The 25,113-nt window shown below is 47.0% G+C and overlaps 1 protein-coding gene across 1 annotated transcript in view; it reads right to left on the bottom strand.

Moving 5' to 3' along the window:
• LOC138666354 (oocyte zinc finger protein XlCOF8.4-like) overlaps positions 1–25,113 on the bottom strand; it is a 137,088-nt gene that overhangs the window by 51,649 nt on the left and 60,326 nt on the right. The window contains exons 6-8 of the mRNA XM_069754582.1: positions 18,649–19,300; positions 18,075–18,154; positions 17,004–17,113 (exon numbers count right to left, since the gene is read on the bottom strand). Coding sequence (XP_069610683.1) covers positions 17,004–17,113; positions 18,075–18,154; positions 18,649–19,300 — 842 coding nt within the window. The remainder of the gene's footprint in view (positions 1–17,003; positions 17,114–18,074; positions 18,155–18,648; positions 19,301–25,113) is intronic.

Genomic DNA, 25,113 nt, shown 5'->3' with positions numbered 1-25,113 from the left:
TCCCCTTCAGCAAAAACAACAACAGAGAAGAATGCAGCAGGCGACACAACGGGTTACTCCATGGAGCTCTTTACACATACCGTCCCTGGCTTAGAAAGTGAAGCAGTTAACAGTCCATGCCCATTACAAGTTGAATCTGACATGGAGTGCACTGATGCACAGCCACAGCCAGACTACTATGCTGGTCCTTTGACTCAGACCACAACATTGCCCTCGCAGGGTGCTGATCAAGAATCAGACCCTGATGAGACTATGTTGCCCCATCACGAACGCTATACCACCGACCGACACGGTGACACAGACGAAGTTGCACACGAGCTACAAGAAGAGGTAATAGATGACCCAGTTCTTGACCCCGATTGGCAGCCATTGGGGGAACAGGGTGCAGGCGGCAGCAGTTCTGAAGCGGAGGAGGAGGGGCCGCAGCAGGCATCAACATCGCAACAGGTTCCATCTGCCGGGCCCGTATCTTGCCCAAAACGTGTGGCAAAGCCAAAACCTGTTGGAGGACAGCGTGGCCATCCGGTTAAAGCTCAGTCTGCATTGCCTGAAAAGGTATCCGATGCTAGAAAGAGTGCAGTCTGGCATTTTTTTAAACAACATCCAATTGATCAGCGCAAAGTCATCTGTCAAAAATGTTCAACTACCTTAAGCAGAGGACAGAATCTGAAAAGTCTCAATACAAGTTGCATGCATAGACATTTAAACACCATGCATTTGCAAGCCTGGACTAACTACCAAACGTCCCTTAAGGTTGTAGCACCCTCGGCCAATGAAGCTAGTCAGCAACGCAACATCCCTTCCGGCAGTGTAGGGCCACCATTTTCCGCACCACCTGCAGTATCTGTGCAGGTTTCTTTGCCAGGCCAAAGCAGTCAGGGTCAGGGAATCACCAGTTTCGTAGTAGGAAACACTGCATCTAGGGCACCGGTGGCAACAATACCATCTCCCACCGTCTCTCAGTCTGCCATGTCCACCGGCACCCCCGCTAGTTCCACGATCTCCAGCTCTCCAGTCCAGCTCACCCTACATGAGACTATGGTTAGAAAAAGAAAGTACTTAGCCTCGCATCCGCGTACACAGGGTTTGAACACACACATAGCTAGACTAATCTCGTTAGAGATGATGCCCTACCGGTTAGTTGAAAGCGAAGCTTTCAAAGCCCTGATGGACTACGCTGTACCACGCTACGAGCTACCCAGTCGACACTTTTTTCCAGAAAAGCCATCCCAGCCCTCCACCAGCATGTTAAAGAGCGCATCATCCATGCACTCAGGCAATCTGTGAGCACAAAGGTGCACCTGACAACAGATGCATGGACCAGTAGGCATGGCCAGGGACGTTACGTGTCCATCACGGCACACTGGGTAAATGTGGTGGATGCAGGGTCCACAGGGGACAGCAAGTTTGGGACAGTTCTGCCTAGCCCACGGTCTAGGAAACAATTGGCTGTAGCCGTTCGCACCCCCTCCTCCTCCTCTTCGTCCTCCTGCAGAAGCGAGAGCTCGTCCACAGACCGCAGTCGCACAACCACTCCATCCGCAGCTGCCACTGTTGCACACCAGGTCTCCCATTATGGGGCAGCTACTGGCAAACGTCAGCAGGCTGTATTGGCTATGAAGTGTTTGGGCGACAACAGACACACCGCGGAAGTTCTGTCCGAGTTCTTGCAGAAAGAAACGCAGTCGTGGCTGGGCACTGTAGATCTTGAGGCAGGCAAGGTAGTGAGTGATAACGGAAGGAATTTCATGGCTGCCATCTCCCTTTCCCAACTGAAACACATTCCTTGCCTGGCTCACACCTTAAACCTGGTGGTGCAGTGCTTCCTGAAAAGTTATCCGGGGTTATCCGACCTGCTCCTCAAAGTGCGTGGACTTTGCTCACATATCCGCCGTTCGCCCGTACACTCCAGCCGTATGCAGACCTATCAGCGTTCTTTGAACCTTCCCCAGCATCGCCTAATCATAGACGTTGCAACAAGGTGGAACTCAACACTGCACATGCTTCAGAGACTGTGTGAACAGAGGCGGGCTGTTATGTTTTTGTGGGAGGATACACATACACGGGCAGGCAGTAGGATGGCAGACATGGAGTTGTCAGGTGTGCAGTGGTCGAAGATTCAAGACATGTGTCAAGTCCTTCAGTGTTTTGAGGAATGCACACGGCTGGTTAGTGCAGACAACGCCATAATAAGCATGAGCATCCCCCTAATGCGTCTGCTGATGCAAAGTTTGACGCACATAAAGGATCAGGCGTCTGCAGCTGAGGAAGAGGAAAGCCTTGATGACAGTCAGCCATTGTCTGGCCAGGGCAGTGTACAGGACGAGGTAGCGGGCGAAGAGGAGGAGGAGGATGAGGAGGATGATGGGGATGATTATATTTTTAATGAGGAAGCTTTTCCGGGGCCACTGGAAATTGGTGGCGCGGCAAGGCCGGGTTCTGGTTTTTTGAGGGACACAAGTGACGTGGATTTGCCTGAAACTGCCCCTCAACCAAGCACAACCGCAGATTTGAGAACTGGAACTTTGGCCCACATGGCGGATTATGCCTTACGTATCCTCAAAAGGGACACACGCATAACTAAAATGATGAATGATGACGATTACTGGTTGGCCTGCCTCCTTGATCCTCGCTATAAAGGCAAATTGCAAAATATAATGCCACATGAGAACTTGGAACTAATATTAGCAACCAAACAATCAACTCTTGTTGACCGTTTGCTTCTGGCATTCCCTGCACACAGCGCCCGTGATCGTTCTCACACGAGCTGCAGGGGCCAGCAGACCAGAGGAGTTAGAGGGGCAGAAATCAGAAGTGGCGTTGGCCAGAGGGGTTTTCTGACCAGGTTGTGGAGTGATTTTGCTATGACCGCAGACAGGACAGGTACTGCAGCATCAATTCAAAGTGACAGGAGACAACATTTGTCCAGTATGGTTACAAACTATTTTTCATCCCTTATCGATGTTCTCCCTCAACCGTCATTCCCATTTGATTACTGGGCATCAAAATTAGACACCTGGCCAGAATTGGCAGAATATGCATTGCAGGAGCTTGCTTGCCCGGCAGCTAGTGTCCTATCAGAAAGAGTATTCAGTGCTGCAGGTTCAATACTAACAGAAAAAAGGACTCGTCTGGCTACCCAAAATGTAGATGATCTAACCTTCATTAAAATGAACCACAACTGGATTTCGAAATCTTTTGCCCCACCTTGCCCGGCTGACACCTAGCTTTCCTATGAAAAGGTCTTGCCTGTGGACTATTCTGAATGCCTTTTCCAATCTCGTAATTTTCTGCACCTGATTGTCCAGCATACGACATGTTTACACCTCACTAAATGGCCAAACTCCCCACACGGGGCCGTGGTATCGACACTTGGCGACAGCACCCGTGAGAGTGCAGTTTGTCTGAAGAGGTGGGTGAGCCCGCTTTTGGTCGATGGCACTGCCACTGGGTCTCTCCTAGTACAATAAAGTGTCTCTGGTGGTGGTGGTGTGCACCCAACATCAGACACACTGTTGTAATATGAGGGGCCCTGGGCCTGTACCGCCGGCCACAAGACAGTTCCCCCCCCAGCTCAAACAGTGCTCTACCACTTGCAAAATTATCTCACAGCTCCACCAATGTTTAGTCTATGCACTGACATCCTTCAATGCCTGCCACTGACAATACCATTGTATTGACATTTTTGTTATGTTAGGCCTTCGATGCCTGTCTGTGGTCACTTCTTCCACTAGGCCTCCACTGACCACACCACTGCTGCCCGTGTACCCCTGGAACCAATTTAAAATTGCCTACAGCCATGTGTTATTATTTTAGGCCTTCGATGCCTGTCTGCGGTCACTCCTTCCACTAGGCCTCCACTGACCACACCACTGCTGCCCGTGTACCCCTGGAACCAATTTAAAATTGCCTACAGCCATGTGTTATTATTTTAGGCCTTCGATGCCTGTCTGCGGTCACTCCTTCCACTAGGCCTCCACTGACCACACCACTGCTGCCCGTGTACCCCTGGAACCAATTTAAAATTGCCTACAGCCATGTGTTATTATTTTAGGCCTTCGATGCCTGTCTGCGGTCACTCCTTCCACTAGGCCTCCACTGACCACACCACTGCTGCCCGTGTACCCCTGGAACCAATTTAAAATTGCCTACAGCCATGTGTTATTATTTTAGGCCTTCGATGCCTGTCTGCGGTCACTCCTTCCACTAGGCCTCCACTGACCACACCACTGCTGCCCGTGTACCCCTGGAACCAATTTAAAATTGCCTACAGCCATGTGTTATTATTTTAGGCCTTCGATGCCTGTCTGCGGTCACTCCTTCCACTAGGCCTCCACTGACCACACCACTGCTGCCCGTGTACCCCTGGAACCAATTTAAAATTGCCTACAGCCATGTGTTATTATTTTAGGCCTTCGATGCCTGTCTGCGGTCACTCCTTCCACTAGGCCTCCACTGACCACACCACTGCTGCCCGTGTACCCCTGGAACCAATTTAAAATTGCCTACAGCCATGTGTTATTATTTTAGGCCTTCGATGCCTGTCTGCGGTCACTCCTTCCACTAGGCCTCCACTGACCACACCACTGCTGCCCGTGTACCCCTGGAACCAATTTAAAATTGCCTACAGCCATGTGTTATTATTTTAGGCCTTCGATGCCTGTCTGCGGTCACTCCTTCCACTAGGCCTCCACTGACCACACCACTGCTGCCCGTGTACCCCTGGAACCAATTTAAAATTGCCTACAGCCATGTGTTATTATTTTAGGCCTTCGATGCCTGTCTGCGGTCACTCCTTCCACTAGGCCTCCACTGACCACACCACTGTTGCCCGTGTACCCCTGGAACCAATTTAAAATTGCCTACAGCCATGTGCTATTATTTTAGGCCTTCGATGCCTGTCTGCGGTCACTCCTTCCACTAGGCCTCCACTGACCACACCACTGCTGCCCGTGTACCCCTGGAACCAATTTAAAATTGCCTACAGCCATGTGTTATTATTTTAGGCCTTCGATGCCTGTCTGCGGTCACTCCTTCCACTAGGCCTCCACTGACCACACCACTGCTGCCCGTGTACCCCTGGAACCAATTTAAAATTGCCTACAGCCATGTGTTATTATTTTAGGCCTTCGATGCCTGTCTGCGGTCACTCCTTCCACTAGGCCTCCACTGACCACACCACTGCTGCCCGTGTACCCCTGGAACCAATTTAAAATTGCCTACAGCCATGTGTTATTATTTTAGGCCTTCGATGCCTGTCTGCGGTCACTCCTTCCACTAGGCCTCCACTGACCACACCACTGCTGCCCGTGTACCCCTGGAACCAATTTAAAATTGCCTACAGCCATGTGTTATTATTTTAGGCCTTCGATGCCTGTCTGCGGTCACTCCTTCCACTAGGCCTCCACTGACCACACCACTGCTGCCCGTGTACCCCTGGAACCAATTTAAAATTGCCTACAGCCATGTGTTATTATTTTAGGCCTTCGATGCCTGTCTGCGGTCACTCCTTCCACTAGGCCTCCACTGACCACACCACTGCTGCCCGTGTACCCCTGGAACCAATTTAAAATTGCCTACAGCCATGTGTTATTATTTTAGGCCTTCGATGCCTGTCTGCGGTCACTCCTTCCACTAGGCCTCCACTGACCACACCACTGCTGCCCGTGTACCCCTGGAACCAATTTAAAATTGCCTACAGCCATGTGTTATTATTTTAGGCCTTCGATGCCTGTCTGCGGTCACTCCTTCCACTAGGCCTCCACTGACCACACCACTGCTGCCCGTGTACCCCTGGAACCAATTTAAAATTGCCTACAGCCATGTGTTATTATTTTAGGCCTTCGATGCCTGTCTGCGGTCACTCCTTCCACTAGGCCTCCACTGACCACACCACTGCTGCCCGTGTACCCCTGGAACCAATTTAAAATTGCCTACAGCCATGTGTTATTATTTTAGGCCTTCGATGCCTGTCTGCGGTCACTCCTTCCACTAGGCCTCCACTGACCACACCACTGCTGCCCGTGTACCCCTGGAACCAATTTAAAATTGCCTACAGCCATGTGTTATTATTTTAGGCCTTCGATGCCTGTCTGCGGTCACTCCTTCCACTAGGCCTCCACTGACCACACCACTGCTGCCCGTGTACCCCTGGAACCAATTTAAAATTGCCTACAGCCATGTGTTATTATTTTAGGCCTTCGATGCCTGTCTGCGGTCACTCCTTCCACTAGGCCTCCACTGACCACACCACTGCTGCCCGTGTACCCCTGGAACCAATTTAAAATTGCCTACAGCCATGTGTTATTATTTTAGGCCTTCGATGCCTGTCTGCGGTCACTCCTTCCACTAGGCCTCCACTGACCACACCACTGCTGCCCGTGTACCCCTGGAACCAATTTAAAATTGCCTACAGCCATGTGTTATTATTTTAGGCCTTCGATGCCTGTCTGCGGTCACTCCTTCCACTAGGCCTCCACTGACCACACCACTGCTGCCCGTGTACCCCTGGAACCAATTTAAAATTGCCTACAGCCATGTGTTATTATTTTAGGCCTTCGATGCCTGTCTGCGGTCACTCCTTCCACTAGGCCTCCACTGACCACACCACTGCTGCCCGTGTACCCCTGGAACCAATTTAAAATTGCCTACAGCCATGTGTTATTATTTTAGGCCTTCGATGCCTGTCTGCGGTCACTCCTTCCACTAGGCCTCCACTGACCACACCACTGCTGCCCGTGTACCCCTGGAACCAATTTAAAATTGCCTACAGCCATGTGTTATTATTTTAGGCCTTCGATGCCTGTCTGCGGTCACTCCTTCCACTAGGCCTCCACTGACCACACCACTGCTGCCCGTGTACCCCTGGAACCAATTTAAAATTGCCTACAGCCATGTGTTATTATTTTAGGCCTTCGATGCCTGTCTGTGGTCACTCCTTCCACTAGGCCTCCACTGACCACACCACTGCTGCCCGTGTACCCCTGGAACCAATTTAAAATTGCCTACAGCCATGTGTTATTATTTTAGGCCTTCGATGCCTGTCTGCGGTCACTCCTTCCACTAGTCCTCCACTGACCACACCACTGCTGCCCGTGTACCCCTGGAACCAACATCAGAAAATATAAAAATAAGTATTTTGCTTATAAAAAAGAAAATACTGGAGAGATATCAAATGCAGACATTTTAACATTAAAAACAAACACATACAACAAAAATCTGGTACAGTACTAAAAATGGCCACCAGCTACAATAACTTTCTCCTGCAAGTAGTTAACTGAAAGGTTTTTTCAATTTTAAACACAGATATGGCATCCACCGAGTGTTGTCCTGTCGCGTCTTCTTTATATTATTGCCAAGAAGATGCAAAACAATGAAAATAATAAAATCATTATTTACCAAAAAAATAGAGTAAGTCAAAACCACATTGCAAATAAACATTCATTACAAATAAAGAAGCAGGGCGCGTCCGAGGGTGAGTATATACCTAATAAGAATATAATCACCCTCGGACGCACCCTGCTTCTTTCCGACAGCCTTCCTTCCTAAGAATCAGCCCTTCCGTGGTGTAGAGAGAGGGTTTGTTACACTCCAAGGTGTTCCCCAGGTTGCCTTTCCTGAGCTTCGATCTTCCGGCTCTCGTTTAGTAGTTGTTGGAAACTACGCTGCATTAGGCCTACAAATTGGGTATGGGGTGTAGAGAGATGGTGTGTTCCACTGTAGAGAGATGGTGTGTTCCACTCCAAGGTGTTCCCCAGGTTTCCTCGCCAATGCTTCGATCATCATGCTCTCGTTTAGTAGTTGTTGGAAACTACGCTGCATTAGGCCTACAAATTGGGTATGGGGTGTAGAGAGATGGTGTGTTCCACTCCAAGGTGTTCCCCAGGTTTCCTCGCCAATGCTTCGATCATCATGCTCTCGTTTAGTAGTTGTTGGAAACTACGCTGCATTGGGCCTACAAATTGGGTATGGGGTGTAGAGAGATGGTGTGTTCCACTCCAAGGTGTTCCCCAGGTTGCCTTTCCTGAGCTTCGATCTTCCGGCTCTCGTTTAGTAGTTGTTGGAAACTACGCTGCATTAGGCCTACAAATTGGGTATGGGGTGTAGAGAGATGGTGTGATCCACTCCAAGGTGTTCTCCAGGTTGCCTTTCCTGAGCTTCGATCTTCAGGCTCTCATTAAATTGTGGTTAAACGGAACAACTGCATTTGGCGTACTAGTTGGTTTGGGGCCTACTATCGGTGTCTGCCGCTCCTTGCTGTTCTCCTGGTTTCCTGTCCTGAAATTCCGTTTTCAGGCGCTCGTTAAGTAGTTGTTAATGTTAGACTGCATTTGGCCTACTAGTTGGGTTGGGGCCTACTATCGGTGTCTGCCACTCCTTGCTGTTCTCCTCCACTGAACAAAGCTGTGCCGCCTGTTTACTACTGTTGCCAATTTTGAACTGCATTTCGACTACTTACTGATTTGGGCCTACTCTCTGTGTCAGCCTCTCATTCCAGTTGTCCTCCACTGCAATGCCCCCTGATTAGTCCTGTGTTACCAATTTTGAACTGCATTTAGCCCACTTTATTCTTTGGGCCTATATCTGTGTTTCCTCCTCATCCTGCCCATTGCCCAGCCAATGATAGATGAGTCTGCTGGTACACTGACCCATAACGCAACATTTCCCGTGCACGCTACACTGCAAGATTGTGACCCTGCTGAAAGTCAGGTCCCCCTTCCCGCATACCATACCACCTTACACGGGGACAAACAGGAAGGTGCAGATGAAAGTGCAGGTTCCTTCATCAGGTGGGGGGAGGAATACTAGTTGGCGACGTCACTGGCACAGGGCCTCTCATAGTACGCAAAAGTGTTGCTGTCGGTGGGAGGCGCCCCCGCCGTGCAAACACACCGCTGTACTTTGAGGGGCCCTGTGCCAGTGCCAATGCCAACGAGTGGGCCCCCCCTGCTTGCTCAGGTTCACAGCACTTGCAAAGTTTAAATACTTACCTCTCCCTGCTCCACTGCCGTGACGTGGTCCAGATTTCCTGGGTCCACTAATTACTTGAACCAGCCCTACCCACCACAACTTTAGCCAAATGAACCCCAATTTCAAATGCCTTCCAATTATTATAAGGTAAATTACGCTTGACAAGCTTCATTAAGAAGAATGGATGGTTTTGACATTAAAATGGGCACTCTAGGTGTTTTCCTGGCCCCCACTCACTGCCGACTATGCTGCCCCATTGACTTGCATTGGGTTTCGGGTTTCGGTCGATCCCGACTTTACGTCATAATCGGCCGATTTCACTCGACCCGACTTTTGAGATAGTCGGGTTTCGCGAAACCCGGCTCGACTCTAAAAAGGTCAAGGTCGCTCAACTCTAGCCTTCACTAATCGCCTTGCCTGGGTTTGTTATTTAAACCTGCTCTGGGCTTTAGTTCTTGCCTGCTGTCAATGTTCTTGGTTGGATTTGGTTCTCTCCTTGGAATTCTCATATGGCCAGTCCTTGTCTGCAAAAGATAAGTTTTTGCTAGTTTTTGTTTGTCCATTTGTTTGGACTCTATTGCTTTGCAAATATGTCTCTTTTTGTCCAGCTTGTCACTATGTCTTATTCAGGCTAGCTGGAAGCTCTGGGAAAGCAGATTTGCCCCTCCACACCGTGAGTCGGTGTGGAGTTCATTTTTGTAAACTCTGCGTGGATTTTGTAGTTTTTAATACTGACCGCACAGTATCCTTTTCTCTCTGTCTATCTAGTTTAGTATTGGCCTTGTTGGGGTGGTCTGCAAGTCAGACCTTCAGGGATATTGGATGGCTGCCAAATGTGTGAGTTTCTCCAGAGAAATGACGGACAGAGATCAGATGTGGTATCTGTATCAGCTGCGTTTTATTACAGGAACGGACCTTCAGTTATATACACTTTTAGAGTAGGCGTATACATCATGTTCGTGCGCAAATCAACTGTTTATTACATATGAGATCATTCTTAATCAATCAGGTGATTGATACCAAAAGGTGACTTGAGTTGAGACACGTAGGGGCTAATGTCCTAAGTCTCCTTTCTAGGTTAGGTGTTACCTATCTCAGCAGTTCCTAATAGTCAACAACATGACTTAGCAAAGTCAGGCCTGCCTGGACATATGTATGAATTATGAGAATACATTAAGGTGGTCCCTGATTTCCCTATCAGTCCCCCCTTTTGAGATTAGATATGATTCTACCCCTAACCCATAGGTGCTGTCACTGGCCTAACGCCAATGTCGGACTTTCTTGTCAATTCTTCTGCCGAATCCCCCATAGGATGGGGAGATCATATCCTATTCTCAATCATAGCATTCGTTCATAATCATCATTAAGGGGTCTCATCTGCATGTACATAGTCTTTGTAATGGAAGTATCGATCAGTCTCTGGAGGAGTCCTCTAATGCAGGGTATGCAACAGCATCCGACAACCATAAGTATTGCAGTGATGACGACAAGAGATATGAGAAAACTGGACACCAGGTGACTCCATTTTCCGAACCATGACTCGAGCCAATCTGTGAAGGGGTTGTCGATACCCGAGTTCTCTGCCAGCTCCTCAGACAATGATGTAAGACCCTCCAGTGCTTTAGTGACGCTCCCGTCTGGGTCTGTGTTGTTTGGGATGAAAGTACAACAGTAAGTGCCAAACATTTTACATACACCTCCTTTCTCTGCTAGTAACATATCTAAAGCCATCCTATTCTGCCATGTCATTAAGGAAGTAGGGCCTAATTGTTCTGCTATTCCCTTTACAGCATCTCTTGTATAATTTATAAACCTTTGTTGATTATAATATATATAATTTATCCAATCCACATTTTTATTAAGGGTAACCTGTTGTGAATTCTGTGGCTGAATTCACTCCTGTGGTCACAAGTGGTACTGCAGCTTCTGAGCTTCCTCCCTCAGGTGTTCTGGTGAGCTCGTTAACTGCTTCATTACTTAACTCCGCCTGATGCTGCTATCCTTGCTCCTTGTCAATGTTTCAGTGTTGGATCTGAGCTTCTCCTGATTGTTCCTGTGACCTGCTGCTCTGTATAGCTAAGTGCTTTTTGCATTTTTGTTGCTTTTTTTCTGTCCAGCTTGTCTTTTGTTTTGCTGGAAGCTCTGAGACGCAAAGGGTGTACCGCCGTGCCGTTAGTTCGGCACGGTGGGTTTTTTTTGCCCCCTTTGCGTGGTTTTGCTTTAGGGTTTTTTGTAGACTGCAAAGTTCGCTTTACTGTCCTCGCTCTGTCCTAGAATATCGGGCCCCACTTTGCTGAATCTATTTCATCCCTACGTTTTGTCTTTTCATCTTACTCACAGTCATTATATGTGGGGGGCTGCCTTTTCCTTTGGGGAATTTCTCCGGGGCAAGTCAGGCCTATTTTTCTATCTTCAGGCTAGCTAGTTTCTTAGGCTGTGCCGAGTTGCCTAGGTAGTTGTTAGGCGCAATCCACAGCCGCTTTTAGTTGTGTTTAGGATAGGATCAGGTGTGCAGTCTACAGAGTTTCCACGTCTCAGAGCTCGTTCTTGTATTTTTGGGTATTTGTCAGATCACTGTGTGCGCTCTGATCGCTAAGCACACTGTGTTTCTGGATTGCCTTCATAACACCTGTCATTAGCAAACATAACAGTACAAGGAGCCTAACTAATGATTCTCAATAGAGGGAAAGAAAAAGTTCTGACATCATTTTTTTTTTTTTTTCTGCTCTGTGTTCACTTTTTTTTTTCTCCCCTAGACATTTGGGTGATTCTGGACACAGGTGTGGACATGGATATTCAGGGTCTGTGCTCTTCAATGGATAATCTCGTTATAAATGTACAAAAAATTCAAGATACTATTGATCAGAAATCTATGTTAGAACCAAGAATTCCTATTCCTGATTTGTTTTTTGGAGATAGAACTAAGTTTCTAAGTTTCAAAAATAATTGTAAGCTATTTCTGGCCTTGAAACCTCATTCTTCTGGTAATCCTATTCAACAGGTTTTGATTATTATTTCTTTTTTGCACGGCGACCCTCAAGACTGGGCATTTTCTCTTGCGCCAGGAGACCCTGCATTGAGTAGTGTCGATGCGTTTTTCCTGGCGCTCGGATTGCTGTACGATGTGCCTAATTCAGTGGATCAGGCTGAGAAAAATTTGCTGGCTTTGTGCCAGGGTCAGGATGATATAGAAGTATATTGTCAGAAATTTAGGAAATGGTCAGTACTCACTCAGTGGAATGAATCTGCGCTGGCAGCTTTGTTCAGAAAGGGTCTCTCTGAGGCTCTTAAGGATGTCATGGTGGGATTTCCTATGCCTGCTGGTTTGAATGAGTCTTTGTCTTTGGCCATTCAGATCGGTCGACGCTTGCGCGAGCGTAAATCTGTGCACCATTTGGCGGTACTGCCTGGGGTTAAACCTGAGCCTATGCAGTGCGATAGGACTATGACTAGAGTTGAACGGCAGGAATACAGACGTCTGAATGGTCTGTGTTTCTACTGTGGTGATTCCACTCATGCTATTTCTGATTGTCCTAAGCGCACTAAGCGGTCCGCTAGGTCTGCCGTCATTGGTACTGTACAGTCCAAATTCCTTCTGTCCATTACCTTGATATGCTCTTTGTCGTCGTTTTCTGTCATGGCGTTTGTGGATTCGGGCGCTGCCCTGAATCTGATGGATTTGGATTATGCTAAACGTTGTGGGTTTTTCTTGGAGCCTTTGCGGTGTCCTATTCCATTGAGAGGAATTGATGCTACACCTTTGGCCAAGAATAAACCTCAATACTGGGCCCAGCTGACCATGTGCATGGCTCCTGCACATCAGGAAGTTATTCGCTTTCTGGTGTTGCATAATCTGCATGATGTGGTCGTGTTGGGGTTGCCATGGCTACAAACCCATAATCCAGTATTGGATTGGAATTCCATGTCGGTATCCAGCTGGGGTTGTCAGGGGGTACATGGTGATGTTCCATTTTTGTCGATTTCGTCATCCACCCCTTCTGAGGTCCCAGAGTTCTTGTCTGATTATCAGGATGTATTTGAAGAGCCCAAGTCCGATGCTCTACCTCCGCATAGGGATTGTGATTGTGCTATCAATTTGATTCCTGGTAGTAAATTCCCTAAAGGTCGATTATTTAATTTATCCGTACCCGAACACGCCGCTATGCGCAGTTATGTGAAGGAATCCCTGGAGAAGGGACATATTCGCCCATCGTCATCACCACTGGGAGCAGGGTTCTTCTTTGTAGCCAAGAAGGATGGTTCGCTGAGACCGTGTATTGATTACCGCCTTCTTAATAAGATCACTGTTAAATTTCAGTATCCCTTGCCATTGTTATCTGACTTGTTTGCTCGGATTAAGGGGGCTAGTTGGTTCACTAAGATAGATCTTCGTGGTGCGTATAATCTGGTGAGAATCAGGCAAGGAGATGAATGGAAAACTGCATTCAATACGCCCGAGGGTCATTTTGAGTATCTAGTGATGCCGTTCGGACTTGCCAATGCTCCATCTGTGTTTCAGTCTTTTATGCATGACATCTTCCGTGAGTATCTGGATAAATTCCTGATTGTTTACTTGGATGACATTTTGATCTTCTCAGATGATTGGGAGTCTCATGTGAAGCAGGTCAGAATGGTTTTTCAGGTCCTGCGTGCTAACTCTTTGTTTGTGAAGGGATCAAAGTGTCTCTTCGGTGTGCAGAAAGTTTCATTTTTGGGGTTCATCTTTACCCCTTCTACTATCGAGATGGATCCAGTTAAGGTCCAAGCCATCCAGGATTGGATTCAGCCGACATCTCTGAAAAGTCTGCAAAAGTTCCTGGGCTTTGCTAATTTTTATCGTCGCTTCATCTGTAATTTTTCTAGCATTGCCAAACCATTGACCGATTTGACCAAGAAGGGTGCTGATTTGGTTAATTGGTCTTCTGCTGCTGTGGAAGCTTTTCAGGAGTTGAAGCGTCGTTTTTGTTCTGCCCCTGTGTTGTGTCAGCCAGATGTTTCTCTTCCGTTCCAGGTCGAGGTTGATGCTTCTGAGATTGGAGCAGGGGCGGTTTTGTCACAGAGAGGTTCTGATTGCTCAGTGATGAAACCATGTGCTTTCTTTTCCAGGAAGTTTTCGCCCGCTGAGCGTAATTATGATGTGGGCAATCGAGAGTTGCTGGCCATAAAGTGGGCATTCGAGGAGTGGCGTCATTGGCTTGAAGGAGCTAAGCATCGCGTGGTGGTATTGACTGATCATAAGAACTTGACTTATCTCGAGTCTGCCAAGCGCTTGAATCCTAGACAGGCCCGTTGGTCGTTATTTTTTGCCCGCTTCGACTTTGTGATTTCGTACCTTCCGGGCTCTAAAAATGTGAAGGCGGATGCTCTGTCTAGGAGTTTTGTGCCCGACTCTCCGGGTTTATCTGAGCCAGCGGGTATCCTCAAGGAAGGAGTCATTGTGTCTGCCATCTCCCCTGATTTGCGGCGGGTGCTGCAAAAATTTCAGGCGAATAAACCTGATCGTTGTCCAGCAGAGAAACTGTTCGTCCCTGATAGGTGGACTAATAAACTTATCTCTGAACTTCATTGTTCGGTGTTGGCTGGTCATCCTGGAATCTTTGGTACCAGAGAGTTAGTGGCTAGATCCTTCTGGTGGCCATCTCTGTCACGGGATGTACGTACTTTTGTGCAGTCCTGTGGGATTTGTGCTAGGGCTAAGCCCTGCTGTTCTCGTGCCAGTGGGTTGCTTTTGCCCTTGCCGGTCCCAAAGAGGCCTTGGACACATATTTCGATGGATTTCATTTCTGACCTTCCCGTTTCTCAAAAGATGTCAGTCATTTGGGTGGTCTGTGATCGCTTTTCTAAAATGGTCCATCTGGTGCCCTTGGCTAAATTGCCTTCCTCCTCTGATTTGGTACCTTTGTTCTTTCAGCATGTGGTTCGGTTGCATGGCATTCCTGAGAATATTGTTTCTGACAGAGGTTCCCAGTTTGTTTCAAGGTTTTGGCGAGCCTTTTGTGGTAGGATGGGCATTGACCTATCCTTTTCCTCGGCTTTCCATCCTCAGACTAATGGCCAGACCGAACGAACCAATCAGACCTTGGAAACATATCTGAGATGTTTTGTTTCTGCAGACCAGGATGATTGGGTGTCCTTTTTGCCGTTGGCTGAGTTCGCCCTTAATAATCGGGCCAGCTCGGCTACCTTGGTTTCTCCATTTTTTTGCAATTCTGGGTTCCATCCTCGTTTCTCTTCAGGACAGGTTGAGTCTTCGGACTGTCCTGGTGTGGATTCTGTGGTGGATAGGTTGCAGCAGATCTGGACTCAGGTAGTGGACAATTTGATCTTGTCCCAGGAGAAAGCTCAACTTTTCGCTAATCGCAGACGCCGTGTGGGTCCCCGACTTCGTGTTGGGGATCTGGTTTGGTTATCTTCTCGTCATATTCCTATGAAGGTTTCCTCTCCTAAATTTAAACCTCGTTTTATTGGTCCGTATAGGATTTCTGAGGTTCTCAATCCTGTGTCTTTTCGTTTGACCCTCCCAGACTCCTTTTCCATACATAATGTATTCCATAGGTCGTTGTTGCGGAGATACGTGGCACCTATGGTTCCATCTGTTGAGCCTCCTGCCCCGGTTTTGGTGGAAGGGGAATTGGAGTATATTGTGGAGAAGATTTTGGATTCTCGTGTTTCTAGACGGAAACTCCAGTATCTGGTTAAATGGAAGGGTTATGCTCAGGAAGATAATTCCTGGGTTTTTGCCTCTGATGTTCATGCTTCCGATCTTGTTCGTGCCTTTCATGCGGCTCATCCTGGTCGGCCTGGGGGCTCTGGTGAGGGTTCGGTGACCCCTCCTCAAGGGGGGGGTACTGTTGTGAATTCTGTGGCTGAATTCACTCCTGTGGTCACAAGTGGTACTGCAGCTTCTGAGCTTCCTCCCTCAGGTGTTCTGGTGAGCTCGTTAACTGCTTCATTACTTAACTCCGCCTGATGCTGCTATCCTTGCTCCTTGTCAATGTTTCAGTGTTGGATCTGAGCTTCTCCTGATTGTTCCTGTGACCTGCTGCTCTGTATAGCTAAGTGCTTTTTGCTTTTTTGTTGCTTTTTTTCTGTCCAGCTTGTCTTTTGTTTTGCTGGAAGCTCTGAGACGCAAAGGGTGTACCGCCGTGCCGTTAGTTCGGCACGGTGGGTTTTTTTTGCCCCCTTTGCGTGGTTTTGCTTTAGGGTTTTTTGTAGACTGCAAAGTTCGCTTTACTGTCCTCGCTCTGTCCTAGAATATCGGGCCCCACTTTGCTGAATCTATTTCATCCCTACGTTTTGTCTTTTCATCTTACTCACAGTCATTATATGTGGGGGGCTGCCTTTTCCTTTGGGGAATTTCTCTGGGGCAAGTCAGGCCTATTTTTCTATCTTCAGGCTAGCTAGTTTCTTAGGCTGTGCCGAGTTGCCTAGGTAGTTGTTAGGCGCAATCCACAGCCGCTTTTAGTTGTGTTTAGGATAGGATCAGGTGTGCAGTCTACAGAGTTTCCACGTCTCAGAGCTCGTTCTTGTATTTTTGGGTATTTGTCAGATCACTGTGTGCGCTCTGATCGCTAAGCACACTGTGTTTCTGGATTGCCTTCATAACACCTGTCATTAGCAAACATAACAGTAACCCACCAGAAGAAAACTGACTCAAACCCTGCTGCGATCTGGTTCCTAGCTTTGTATTCATCTGGCACACCTCGAGGAACCCCTATGTTATCTATGTAGATCCTTGGGTCAAAGGATCCAGCAGGTGCTGATCTCTTATTTCTGCGTAGAGTGTCAGCATTCAGTTTACCTTTTTGTATTTCTTCTGATGAGATTATTTGAAATGGCATGAGGATCTGTGTTAGGGCACAGGTGCCAGCCCAATTTGGTGGCAATCTGGCTCTAAGTTGCATATCTCCACATATCCACCATATGTCACTCCTTGCTGCAGTTTGTCCCTTAAACCACTTAGCCTTGAAGCTCCCTGTATCGTGATCTATGGAAGTGGCAGTGTTACAGAATTTTGACGTTAGGTTTCCTACGAATATTGTTTTCTCTGTTCCCGTCCCTTGTCTCTGGAAACAGGTGTAATTTCCCGGATATGCAAACACCCTAGGAGGTATCTGATCCATCTTTACATGTGGATGCAAAGCTGAAAGAGCATAACACAAAGCATTGTCAGAGGGGTCATATGCGGCATCATATAAGGCTAAAATGCACTGCAAGTCAGTTTGGTCTGGTTCTGAGGATGTGAGAGGAATAGTCCCCAAGTGCGGTCTGGCAGTAGCACATGCAATACAGTTAGACTTATTATGCTGCCCTGCGGTAAATCTCATCCACATGAGCCATTCATTCCTTTCAGTGTAGCCTGTTTCTATGGCCACCTTCTCCTCGTAGCTCACTTCCCCAAACATGTTGAATTTTGGGCTTTCTACTGTTGTTGCTTGAGGCTCCTTCCCTTCAGTCTTATTCTGCTGACGGATAGCCCTTAGCCAAAATTGTCCTAACTGAGCCCTTTTTCCCGGGGAATGTAGTCCCAGTACATAAAGACCTTCGTCCACCCGAGAGGGTTCCCTAATGGTTATGAGAAGAGGGTTACATGGAAAGTTGCGAGGGTCCTCTTCCTTGCAATCCCACCTGGCTCCCCATAGTGTAATATACAGCCTGTCAAGGAGAGGCTCCCCTGATGCACTAAGGCGAGTCTTAGCTTCCTCTGGCTTATATCCCCATGGATTTCCTGTATTCCAAGCTGCATCAGACCATGAAGCACAGTTCTCATTCCCTGGTCTAGTTACACAGATATACACCGCAGCCCCTTCAACCCTGTTATAAACTTATAACTGGGATTACATCTCTTTTTCCCAAATTTAAGATTCCATTGACATTTTACTATTTCACAAAAGTCAATTCTAAAAGTAGCCATTTTCTCAGAGGTATCAAACCAAATTGTTGGCATCCCCGAGGTATCCCTAGTCAGCATAGGCATAGTCGGTGTCCATTCTTCTTCTTGCTGTGAGGCTGTCAACATCATCAGGAGCAAGATTATCATTGTTCCACTTCCCGACAGTACACTGGCTTGCATGTTTCCAAGCAGGGTCTCCCTCAAGCGGTACGGATGTAGCTGTAGCGAGAGGACCGTGTGATTCTGGCTCCAGAGGTCTCCTGGTGTGTCTTTTGATTACTACTTAACCTCCTAAAACAGAATCAAAAACTTATTCATGCATAAGCAACAGTCTCCCTCTGAGGTACTGGACACGGCTATATGGTTGCCTGGAAGGGGACATTTTTCCCTATGTGACCTTAGGTACACAACATTGCGTATTACCTCCCTGTTGTTGTAGCTTCTTGGCACCTGGAAGGCTTCTGGTCATCCTGGGAAGAGATCAACACACACGAGCACATACCTTTCTACCTGGTGGTAGTTGTATGATGGCAGTCTACAGTCATTGAAATGGGTAGAGAGGCTTGGGCATGTGTCTATGGTGCATTGCCTATACTACCTGTGTTGTGCAATGGGGTACATGCCTGAGTAGAATCCAAAAGGGAGCATTATGAAATTGTGAGTGACCCTTTTCTCTTTCGTGGCACAACTGTTCTTAGACCAGTGTATCGGGTTGTGAGCCCCTTGGGTCGTCACAGAGTACACAGATCTTGGCAGACACGCCCGCTGTCCCACCTTCCACAAACCTGCATGGTCCCAAGTACCACTCTGTGACCAGACCTTTGACCCCCTTCCCGGTGGATCCCCGAGTCAGAGCCTGCAAGATACTGAAGGTCAACTGGTTATACTCAGTGCTTACCATGGTCCGTAGAGGTGCCTCAGGGGTCTCGTGTCGCCATATTCCAGCAGCTCCTGTGGCTACTTGGTCCTCCTTGTTGGTGCCTCGTGCCTTGTTGGTAGGGAGTTTCCTGTGTGACCTTACCTCAACTATGGCAACCTCTTTCGGGAGCAGTAGTGCGTCCATCACCTGCTTAATGAGGTACCAGTGTTTGACAGGAATGCCTGTTGCTGTAAGAAAACCTCTTGCCCGCCATATGGGGCCAAACTTGTGGGTCACTCCAAAAAGATACTCAGATGTCACATTAATGTTGCATCGCTTCCCTTTTGCCCCTCTAAGCGCCTCAATGAGTGCCGTCAACTCCACTTCTTTTTTGGTCATGTAAGAAGGGAGTGGTTCTGCTTCTATTACCTCATGCTGTGTGACCACTGTATACCCAGCATAGAACCGTCCATCCTTTCCGATGCTTCTTCCACCATCTACAAAAAGCTCAACATCTGGATTAATGAGAGGTACACGAGAGACATAAGAGAAAACTGCAGTGGTTTGATCCATAAAGGCTATACAAAACAGCAAAAACACAGTGATTTACTAGTACTCCTCCCCCCTTTTGAATCCACTACCTTAGTGCAGAAGAGTAGTTGGATTCAAACTTCCAAGAAAGAGAAGAAAAAGTTTTCCTGGCACAGAGCCAAAAATTTGAAACTTCTACAACTTAACAACTAAGTAAAAACAGAAAATTTTGTTCATAGGGCACCACGTGCTTGGGGCATAGAACCTATGTGCAAATTTTGGACAGTTGGCAGAGTGCCAATTCTTCGTACATTTACTGGGCTGTCTTATCTGACACCTTTTATTGCTCTCCGAGTTCTTTCAAACAACTTTCCCTTTTACAATTTATCTTATCCGTGTACAGTGAACATTTCTTTACAACATATGCAGTAGTTCCTTCTTATCAACATGCTTATACATTCTAATTAAACATGACATTGCCCTCTATCGATCTGTGCCTGTGACAGGTTCTACATTTGAAATCCACAGAGGAGAGCAAAGTGTTTTGCAATCTGGATGTAATCTTCTGGTCTCCCTCTGTTCAGGGGGCACCTGAATGGTATGTCACTGGGATACCAGAGGTTATTGTCCTCTATGTGACTCAACAAGGTTCCCGGGGTCCACAGAATGGTCCCGTGAACGTTAAGTCGGAAACACTTCAACTCAGGGAATCTTTCTGACAGAGGTCCAAACCCAGTATTCTCTTGGCTATAGCCAGGATGTACCGTTTTTACGATCCACCATCCTTCCGGTGAAATAGCCATCATCAAGCCAACTCTGCAGTCTGGGCATGACATCTACAAAATTTGTGCTGGGGGTCGGCCTTTTACAATGTTACAAGTAATCCTGATTCCTATCAACCATGCAAATACAAAAAGTCCCAGAAAAACAAAAGCAAATCCTTCAGTACAATACAGATTAATGTACTTCAATGGTTGTTCACAATACTTGGCACTATATTCCATATGGGTGAACCATCGGAACCTATATACGTATGCGTGTTAGAAAGGAGCTCTGTTTCCAACACATATATACGCTTGACGTGAAAAAGAAGAACAAGAACAACCTAGCTGTCTGGATTCTAATACTCTCTGTTTCCTAAAAACAAAAACACACTATTCCTATCTGTTCTTTTACCTAAAACCTGCAGAACCCATACAACAATCTGCAAGCCATTCAGCACAGTTGTTCACTTGCAGCCTCCCCAAATATCAGTTAGACAGGTAACAAATATTTGGTTTCAGCTTATCTCATACACATGTGACTATGTGTTTCACTATTAGCGTTCCTCAGTTTTTGTCCTGGCACCAATCGGCCAAGGACCATACCTAATTGGATTCCCTTATGCAGGCAGGATTTTTATGCTTAAATCCTAATTTCTCATACACACGTCTTGCAGAAATCAAACAGGGAATCTCATATATCAATCACTCTCTTTTACACACAGTTATTCCACTTGGACGACGGTAATCTCCTTTCTGCAGCTACCTGATTCTCACTGCCTGTCCATATCTGTGTACTATGACCTGCTTCTCTTTGCTGCCTGATATCACCTCAGCGTCTTCTACTGTTTCTCTGTTATCTGCCACTCCTGTCCCTGTGTTCTCTGGTTATTCCTGATTGATATTTCACTGTGTAGTCCCTTATTGTGCCCACTTCTCACAGCCTCTTCCTCGTAACAACTTAGTAACCCCGCACTCACGTATCAGTGCTGGGGTGTGCTAACCTCTAAGTCCCCTCTCCTCTCTGCTGCTCCGTACCTATGCTAAATACTCAGCCAATAGGCGTGCGGGGGACAATGATTAGTGATTTGGCCCTTGTGACCGCCGCAGCGTCACTCACTAATCCCACTGAGGCCTCCTAAAGGGCTCCTATCACAGACTAACTGCGGCATACACAGAAATGTTATATGCTAACCAGAGAACAGAACTAACTAGCGCAGGCAGATTTGATATGGTCAGAGTTCTCCTCCTAAAGAGGGGCAGCTTGTGCGTACATACAAGGCAGGACAAACACAGACGGACTGACTGACCTCTGACCCAGGGTGCCCCTTAAGGGTCGCCGTAGGGAACTGCAGAGGCCCTATCCCGATTCAACCGGCGTGTTAGACCGTATCTCTTTCACCCGCCCAAGAGGACGTCTCCTCATGGGTGAATTCACACACTCATTCACTCTTCAGTCATGTGCTAGACATAGAACAAGACATTTAACAGAGATAGCAGCACATAAAATTAACCAATCCAATATGCCTTTAAAGTATCACATGGATATTCTACGGTTCTTTGCCAAACAATATGGACGGCCTTGTAAACAGATCTGACTAGAACATACCTGTCATGCTCGGCTGCAGATTATGAGAGAAAGGGAGACACAGAGAGATTTTGTAAGAATCTAATGGTTCTTACCTTTTTCCGCGGATTGTCTGTGTGTCCTTGGTCTCAGGTCTGCGATGTGCCGGGCATCAGATATTGGTGATCTGCTGTTGTGGCCGCCCACCCTTAGGGACGCCAAAATGTTGGGGTGGTCTGCAAGTCAGACCTTCAGGGATATTGGATGGCTGCCAAATGTGTGAGTTTCTCCAGAGAAATGACAGACAGAGATCAGATGTGGTATCTGTATCAGCTGCGTTTTATTACAGGAACGGACCTTCAGTTATATACACTTTTAGAGTAGGCATATACATCATGTTCGTGCGCAAATCAACTGTTTATTACATATGAGATCATTCTTAATCAATCAGGTGATTGATACCAAAAGGTGACTTGAGTTGAGACACGTAGGGGCTAATGTCCTAAGTCTCCTTTCTAGGTTAGGTGTTACCTATCTCAGCAGTTCCTAATAGTCAACAACATGACTTAGCAAAGTCAGGCCTGCCTGGACATATGTATGAATTATGAGAATACATTAAGGTGGTCCCTGATTTCCCTATCAGCCTCCTTTGCTGAATTCTGATTTCATTTCTGTGTACGTCATTTCCCTCTCCATTCACAGTCAATATTTGTGGGGGGCTATCTTTCCTTTTGGGGGTTTTCTCTGAGGCAAGATAGCTTTCTATTTCCTTCTTTAGGGGTAGTTATTTCTTAGGCTGTGAAGAGGTGTCTAGGGAGAGTCAGGAACATCCCACGGCTATTTCTAGTGTTGTTGTTAGGATTAGGGACTGCGGTCAGTAGAGATACCACCTTCTCAGAGCTCGCTCCATGTTGCGTTTTAGCCACCAGGTCATATCAGTGTGGCCTCTTAACCACCAGGTCATAACAGGGGACGCAGGATGGGTGCAGCACATGACAGGATGGGGACGCAGGATGGATGCAGCACATGACAGGATGGGGACGCAGGATGGGTGCAGCACATGACAGGATGGGGTCGCAGGATGGGTGCAGCACATGACAGGATGGGGACACAGGATGGGTGCAGCACATGACAGGATGGGGACGCAGGATGGAGCAGCACATGACAGGATGGGGACGCAGGATGGGAGCAGCACATGAGAGGATGGGGACGCAGGATGGAGCAGCACATGACAGGATGGGGACGCAGGATGGAGCAGTACATACCAGGATGGAGACCATATACCAATATAAATGCTCGCCACCCGGGCGTAGAACGGGTTCAATAGCTAGTATGTCTATAATGGCCAATTTCTGTATGAATGTGGTAAACAAGGTATGGAGCAGAAACAGAGTGAAACACACGCTGAGCCCCAATACCAATAGTGAACCTCAGTGAATTCCAGTTATTGTGATAGATACTTATAAACACCACAGCCCCAGAATAGGTTTATAAAAAACCTTATTGCCCAGCAAAAGTATAATGATAGGTACAACCACCACACAATGAGGACTGTACCGACCAATAATTAGCTGAATGCTTATAATACAGGACTGTTCCTTCATTGGTCCTCCTGGGCTCAGATTAAACCTTGGTTAGAGATCAGCAGGAACCTGCAGGACAGAGACCCTGGACTGATGGAAGATCAAACCAATAACAGTACATGGATAATGGCAGAGCATTGGGATGTACGTACATTACTCATCCAGGAGATCACGTCTATTCCGAATCCTTAGATGTCTAAACCCCAAGTAAGGGTTGGATATTATAGAAACTATGGAATATGCCCCCTGGCAGGTAACATCTCCTGCCATTACCACCGTCGGGTTTCTCAATAGAAGCGCTGAAAGGGAAACGTGGATCATCACTCCTGTTTTACTGATATTACACCCGTACATATCCTAAAATCTTCTCAGTGATATTTATACACCCAGACAGCCATGGAGGGAGTAACCATACTCTATGGCTAGAGAAATGTAGGTTTCTTCCCATCACAGAGGGAGATTATCTACTGTGAGGCAGTGGAACTATGGGTCCTCAACTCTAAGAGTCCTGGATACAGATTCTTTATCTTAGGAGCCCTAAGAGCATTGAGTATGGGATCCTCTGCCACCTGACAGTGCTGCTGACTCGTCCCAAGGTACCAAAGGCAGAGATGCCGTCCCTGGTAACATAATACAAAGGACTTATGGGACAAGAATCTGTCTACTGGATGTTGATCAAGGAAACTAGTCTGATTGCCATATGTGGAGTCAGAAAGGATTCTTTCCTTCCACCTCCTGGGATTTTCTGCTCCCAGGACAGTAGTATGTGCTTTTATAGGATCAACCCAAAAAAAGACGTATGTCACCTTTTAAAGCTAACAATGAAGGAGACCTGCCTTTAGCACTCAAGGTAGTAGCTCACTTGAGAGATCTGTTCCAAAGAGAAGAAATGCTAATTTACTAAGACAATTCAAGCACAGCTGTTTGTTTGTCTAAGCCCTGTTGTAAAGAATGAAGCAACAGAAGTTTGATCTGGGTCCAAAAACACGAGGACTCTATAACCAGAGTTGGGGCCCAAGATAAAATGTGAAGTAGGCCGATTTAGAAAAAAAATACATGCAGCAAAATGTCACCAGTAATGGCGGCGCTTGCATAGTAGCATCTATAAGTAAGAGATAGATCCTACTGGACAGGCGTCACTGGTGTCATTTTGCCGGATGTAATGTTTTTCTAAGCCTCCCAATAGCCACAATATTCTAGGCATTATCAACAATAATATCAACACTATTATATGCATTATGTAAAAATGGGGGCAGGTCAGTGAGGGATCAGCAACCTGTCATAAGCCGATACAGATGAATATGTAATCAGAGCAGCACAAAGCCCCGCCCACAGCCCCTCCCCAGAGCACCACATAAAGCCCCGCCCACAGCCCCGCCCACAGAGCACGAGAATCTCATTAACTTAACACTACAAATCCAGATTACACAACAGTAAACCAGAGTTGCATTCATTTATGGTGGACCATTGGAGCTACTATGAATCCTGACCAGAAGATTAGAGGAAATAATATTGCTCCCCATTTCAGGAGAGATTGTGCAGTAATCTGAATTTCTTAGGATCAGAAACAATGTAACTTATGAGGTGGAGTGAATCCATGAAACCAGGGCTGGAGCCAACACATCTCCTGCAGGCGGGAATAAATGTATATTACAGCCATCAGCCACGCACAGCTCAGAGATATATCATGGCACCGGTGTGATGGGTTTATGTAGATTATCACAATCCTCCTGGAAGTTAGTCGGTTTTAATACAAATTGAAAAGTCAGGATAAAGGGAAACTCTGTTATTGTCCAGAAATTCACACTTGGCCTCACTGTACATTTAATGTTGTCGATCATAAAAGTGAAGTTTGGCCAGAAAGACTGGACCTGGTCTTGTAGGGACCATGTGATCACATTCAGCAGCACAGAAGGGAGAGAAGGGAGATTCCTCCGATAAGATCTCAG

The sequence above is a fragment of the Ranitomeya imitator genome, chromosome 2 (assembly GCF_032444005.1).
Source record: "Ranitomeya imitator isolate aRanImi1 chromosome 2, aRanImi1.pri, whole genome shotgun sequence".
In the NCBI taxonomy this organism is placed as follows: Eukaryota; Metazoa; Chordata; class Amphibia; order Anura; family Dendrobatidae; genus Ranitomeya; species Ranitomeya imitator.
The sequence above is the reverse complement of the archived record's forward strand: the minus strand, read 5'-3'. Positions and strand labels throughout refer to the sequence as shown.